The sequence below is a fragment of the Ornithorhynchus anatinus genome, chromosome 2 (genome assembly GCF_004115215.2).
Source record: "Ornithorhynchus anatinus isolate Pmale09 chromosome 2, mOrnAna1.pri.v4, whole genome shotgun sequence".
In the NCBI taxonomy this organism is placed as follows: Eukaryota; Metazoa; Chordata; class Mammalia; order Monotremata; family Ornithorhynchidae; genus Ornithorhynchus; species Ornithorhynchus anatinus.
In genome coordinates this window covers 52,613,473-52,619,540 of record NC_041729.1, presented here as the reverse complement: position 1 = coordinate 52,619,540, position 6,068 = coordinate 52,613,473, and the positions used below count along the sequence as shown (strand labels likewise).

The following is a 6,068-nucleotide window of genomic DNA, read 5'->3' as shown; positions in this document are numbered from 1 at the left end:
TTAAGTGCCAAGCACTCTTCTAAGTAATGGTGGTATTGGCTAAGTGCTCACTCTGTGCCAAGCGCTGTTCTAAGTAATGTTGACATTTGCTTAGCACTTACTCTGTGCCAAGCACTGTTCTAAGCATTGTTGGTATCTGTTAAGCACTTACTACGTGCCAAGCACTGTTCTAAGCAACGTTGGCATTTGCTAAGCGCTTACTCAGTGCCAAGCCCACCTCCTCACCGTCCCTCGGTCTCGCCCATCCCGCCGTCGACCCCCGGGCCACGTCCTCCCGCGGTCCCGGAACGCCCTCCCTCCTCACCTCCGCCAAACTGATTCTCTTTCCCTCTTCAAAACCTTACTTAAAAATCACCTCCTCCAAGAGGCCTTCCCAGACTGAGCTCCTCTTCCCCCTCTACTCCCTCTGCCATCCCCCCTTTACCTCTCCGCAGCTAAAGCCTCATTTTCCCCTTTTCCCTCTGCTCCTCCACCTCTCCCTTCCCATCCCCACAGCACTGTACCCGTCCGCTCAACTGTATATATTTTCGTTACCCTATTTATTTTGTTAATGAATTGTACATCGCCTCGATTCTATTTAGTTGCCATTGTTTTTACGAGATGTTCTTCCCCTTGACGCTGTTTAGTGCCATTGTTCTTGTCTGTCCGTCTCCCCCGATTAGACTGTAAGCCCGTCAAACGGCAGGGACTGTCTCTATCTGTTGCCGACTTGTTCATCCCAAGCGCTTAGTACAGTGCTCTGCACATAGTAAGCGCTCAATAAATACTATTGAATGAATGAATGAATAAAATGGGGATGAAGACTGTGAGCCTCACATGGGACCACCTGATGACCCTGCAATCTCCCCCAGCGCTTAAAACAGTGCTCTGTACCTAGTAAGCGCTTCACGAATACCAACATTATTATTATTATGATTAAAATGGATTAGGATTAAATTGGGGATGAAGGCTGTGAGCCCCACGTGGGACAACCTCATGACCCTGCATCTCCCCCAGCGCTTAGAACAGTGCTCTGCACATAGTAAGCGCTTAACGAATACCAACATTATTATTATTATGATTAAAATGGATTAGGATTAAAGTGGGGATGAAGCCTATGAGCCTCACGTGGGACAACCTGATGACCCCGCATCTCCCCAGCACTTAGAACAGTGCTCTGCACATAGTAAGCGCTTAACAAATGCCAACATTATTATTAGTAGCAGAGGAAAGGAAAGGAAAGGAAAGGAAAGGAAAGGAAAGGAAAGGAAAGGAAAGGAAAGGAAAGGAAAGGAAAGGAAAGGAAAGGAAAGGAAAGGAAAGGAAAGGAAAGGAAAGGAAAGGAAAGGAATTCCCCCTCAGGCGGCGGAGCGCGACGTCCCACGCCCCTCGGGGGGGCGGGGCAAGGCCTCTCCCGTGACGTCACCTGATCACGTGCCGGGGGACGGGCGCCCTCAGTCGTGACGTCACCCGATCACGTGCCGGGGGATGGGCGCTCTCAGCCGCAACGTCACCCGGCCACGTGCCGGGGGCGGGGAGGGGGGAGAAAAAAACACCCTGTCCCGTGACGTCACCGGGTCACGTGCCGGCGGACGGGCGCGCTTAGCCACGACGATCCCGTGCCGGGGGCGGGGGGGGGCATGACGTCACCCGGTCACGTGCCAGGGCGGGGGGAGGACAACCCCTCTCCCGTGACGTCACCTGGTCACGTGCCGGGGGCGGGGCGGGAGGAAGAAAAAAACCCCTCTCCCGTGACGTCACCCGGTCACGTGCCGGGAGACGGGCGCGCTTAGCCACGACGATGCCCGTGCCGGGGGACGGGGGGCGGGGGGGGGCGGGCCGCTCCGCCACGACGTCACCCGGTCACGTGCCGGGGGCGGGCCCCGCGCGCCGCTTCCGGAAGTGGCCGCCGCTGGGGAAGCCGCGTTGGGGAGGCGCGGGGCGCGCGGGGCCGTGCAGGATGGAGATGATCAGGAGCAGTGCGTGACCCCCCGCCCCCCCCCCGGGTGTCCCGACCCCCCCGACCTCTGACCCCTGACCCCTGAGCGCAGCCCTGCCTCCAGCCCCGCCCCGGGGCGTCCGGGCCTGTCCTCGCCTGCAGCCCGACCTCCCTTTTCCCTCCCCTTGGCCAGGAAGCAGCAGCAGTGGCTACTTGGGAGGCGCCTCCTGTGTGCTAAGCACTGTTCTGAGCGCTGCGGGAGGAGGGAAAGAAGGAGACGAGGTGGGCAGCAGCTCCCCCCTCTCCAGATGAGGCCCAGCTCCCCCCCCGCAGCTGCCCCTTCCCCCCCCCTTTGCACCCTTTTTGGACCCCCCCTTTTGCACCAGGGCCCAGCCTTATCCGGGGGGGGGGGGGCGCCTTTTGTTTTTGCAGATTTTAAGAAAAATCTAAGCAAGGTCTACCAAGCCATCGAAGAAGCGGATTTTCTGGCTATTGATGGGGAGTTTTCAGGTAGTCCGCTGACTATTTGGGGGGCGCCTCTTCTGGGGCCCGGGATTCTTGCCTCAATCCAACCAGTTGCATTTATTGAGCGCTTACAGGGTGCACCACTGCTTTATCCCCTCCTATTTATTGAGTGCTTCCTGGGTGAACCCCTACTAGGAGCAATACTGCTTTATTCCCTCGTATTCATTGAGCGCTCACTGGGTGCACTACTGCTTTATCCCCTAGTAGTTAATGAACCCCTACTAGGAGCAATACTGCTTTATCTCCTCCTATTTATTGAGCGCTCATTGGGTGCACTACTGCTGTATCCCCTCGTATTTATTGAGCGCTTACTTGGTGCACAACTGCTGTATTCCCTCGTATTTATTGAGCTCTCACTGGGTGCAATAGTGCTGTATCCCCTCGTATTTATTGAGCTCTCACTAGGTGCACTATTGCTGTATCCCCTCGTATTTATTGAGCACTTACTGGGTGCAGTAGTGCTGTATCCCCTCGTATTTATTGAGCGCTCACTGGGTGCACTACTGCTGTATCCCCTCGTATTTATTGAGCACTTACTGGGTGCAACAGTGCTGTATCCCATCGTATTTATTGAGCGCATACTGGGTTCACTACTGCTGTATCCCCTCGTATTTATTGAGCACTCACTGGGTGCACTACTGCTGCATCCCCTCGTATTTATTGAGCTCTCATTGGGTGCACTACTGCTGTATCCCCTCATATTTATTGAGCTCACACTGGGTGCACTACTGCTTTATTCCCTCGTATTTACTGAGCGCATACTGGGTGCACTACTGCTGTATCCCCTCGTATTTATTGAGCCTCTACTAGGAGCAACACTGCCTTATCCCCTCATATTTATTGAGCACTCACTGAGTGCAGTAATGCTTTATCTCGTCATATGTATTGAACGCTTACTGAGTGCAATAGTGTTCTATCCCATCATATTTATTGAGCCCCTACTGGGAGCAATACTGCCTTATCCCCTCGTATTTATTGAGCGTTCACTGGCTGCACTACTGCTGTATCCCTTCGTATTTATTGAGCACTCACTGGGTGCACTACTGCTGTATCCCCTCGTATTGAGCGCTTACTGGGTGCACTATTGCTTTATCCCCTTGTGTTTATTGAGCCCCTACTGGGTGCAATACTGCTTTATCCCCTCGTATTTATTGAGCGCTTACTGGGTGCAATAGTGCTTTATCCCCTCATATTTATTGAGCCCCTACTGGGTGCAATACTGCTGTACCCCCTCGTATTTATTGAGTGCTCACTGGTTGCAATAGTGCCCTATCCCATCACATTTATGGAGAGCTTATTGGGTGCTACTGCTTTATCCCCTCGTATTTATTGAGCGCTTACTGGGTGCACTACTGCTTTATCCCCTCGTATTTATTGAACCCCTACTAGGAGCAATACTGCTTTATTCCCTCGTATTTATTGAGCACGCACTGGGTGCACTACTGATGTATCCCTTCATATTTCTTGAGCGCTTACTGGGTGCGATACTGCTTTATTCAATCCAATTTATTGAGCACCTACTAGGTGCAGTAGTGCCTTATCCACTCATGTTTTTTGAGCACTTATGGGTGCAGGAGTGCTTTCTTCAATCCTATTTATTGAGCGCTTATTGGGTGCAATAGTGCTTTTTTCATTCACATTTATTGAGCACTTACTGGATGCAATTTTGCTTTCTTCAATCATATTTATTGAGTACTTACTCTGCGCAAAACACTGAACTAGCATCTCTTTGCTTCTCATCCTAATGCCGCAGTCGCCTTGCTGTGCAGTTTTTGCCGATGGATTCACCTCTTTTCCTCTTCCTCATATATTTTCAGGGGCATTATAGAGATGTTGGGTTTTGTGCTTAAAAAAACTTGGATAACTGTAGCTCTGAGGGAGTACATGTATAATGTCAATCAATCAAATTAAATGTATAGCACTCTGTCAACAAGCCTGCAATAAAATTATCAACATGAATGGGGTGCTGTTAGACAACAGTACGTTCCTCAGAAAATGCCATTAATTCTTTTGTCACCAACAGCCACCTATTGCCCTCACAAGTTGACCAAGTCGACCTAACTTGTTTTAGAGTACTTTCTTTTCGGTTAGCATTTTATGACTTACTTGCCTGTGTGAAAATAACCAACCTCTTCAAGTGTTTGTTTAGAATTTGCACAAATGACTCTAAATTATCACTTTTCAGAGATAGTGGTTTTTGAGAGCTGGGAACTCCACGCTAATTAAAGGTCTCCTGATAAGAAAACTTCCTTTTATCTTGTCTGCTAAGAGTAACAAACAATGAACTTTATTTTCCACATTGCAGGGTATTTAAGATCAGGTCACTGTGGCACTTAGTACGGGCCTGGCACAGAGTGAACACTTAACAAGAGAAGCAGCGTGGCTCAGTGGAAAGAGCCCGGGCTTGGGAGTCAGAGGTCATGGGTTCGAATCCCAGATCTGCCACTTGGCAGCTGTGTGACTGTGGGCAAGTCATTTTACTTCTCTGGGCCTCAGTTACCTCGTCTGTAAAATGGGGATGAAGACTGTGAGCCTCATGTGGGACAACCTGATTCCCCTGTATCTACCCCAGCGCTTAGAACAGTGCTCTGCACATAGTAAGCGCTTAACAAATACCAACATTATTATTATTAACAAATGCCATAATAATTATTAATTAATTGCACGGGGCAAATGGAGCAGTAGCACTTACTACTATTATTGTGTTTGTTAAGCGCTTACTATGCACTAAGCACTACTGTAAGCGCTGGGGTAAATACAGGGTAATCAGGTTGTCCTACGAGGGGCTCACACTTTTGAGCCCCATTTTGCAGATGAGGTAACCGAGGCACAGAGAAGTTAAGTGACTTGCCCAAAGTCACACAGCTGACGAGTGGCAGAGCCAGGATTAGAACCCTTGACCTCTGACTCCCAAGCCCGGGCTCTTTCCACTGAGTCACGCTGCTTCTGTTTACTTCGATTCACTTGCAATTGAGCTCTATTCCTGATTGCTTACGTTCATTAAAATATGGGAGAATTGAGCCCTAGTTATATTAATCTCAAATAGAAAAATATGTCTTTGGATTGATGGTCGTTGAGCACTGTTTCCGACTTGTGTTTTCGTAAATGTTTATTAAAACTGATGTTTATTGAAATTCTAGGCATTAGTGATGGACCATCGGTCAGCGCGTTAACAAATGGTTTTGACACCCCGGAAGAAAGATATCAGAAACTTAAAAAGGCAAGTTGTAATCTAATTAAAAATTAGTCTTTCTCTAAAGGCTGTCAATAAGAGCAAATGATGGAAAATGTAATCTTGTCGATTTTACTTATTAACAGGACTAATTTTTTCCAATTCCCAGTCATACAACAATAGTATAATTTTATAGAAAACAATGAAAATAAAAGCTGGAAACACTGTGGAAAGTCATCAGAGTATTGGACTTGACTTTTTAGTAACTGATGTGGATGACCTTTGATATAACATATTAACTGATAAGCCTAAATAGGCTGTTCTCAAGGAAAAATGCCTAATTTAAAGAGAGAAGTTAATCAGTGCAAGTGAAAAAACTAGCGATGCTTCCATTAAGTTGCCTAGGGAAGCATTATGCCAAAGTGAAATTTTATGATGGAGAAATCCCCTATT

At 48.6% G+C, this 6,068-nt stretch overlaps 1 protein-coding gene across 4 annotated transcripts in view; it reads left to right on the top strand.

Annotated features, from left to right (window-relative positions):
* The first annotated feature begins 1,860 nt into the window (after window positions 1-1,860).
* PARN (poly(A)-specific ribonuclease) overlaps window positions 1,861-6,068 on the top strand; it is a 173,824-nt gene continuing 169,616 nt past the window's right edge. For all 4 annotated transcript variants that reach the window (XM_029054394.2, XM_029054385.2, XM_029054403.2 and 1 more), the window contains exons 1-3: window positions 1,861-1,958; window positions 2,351-2,428; window positions 5,584-5,663. In XM_029054394.2, coding sequence (XP_028910227.1) covers window positions 1,940-1,958; window positions 2,351-2,428; window positions 5,584-5,663 — 177 coding nt within the window. In that variant the 5' untranslated portion in view covers window positions 1,861-1,939. The remainder of the gene's footprint in view (window positions 1,959-2,350; window positions 2,429-5,583; window positions 5,664-6,068) is intronic.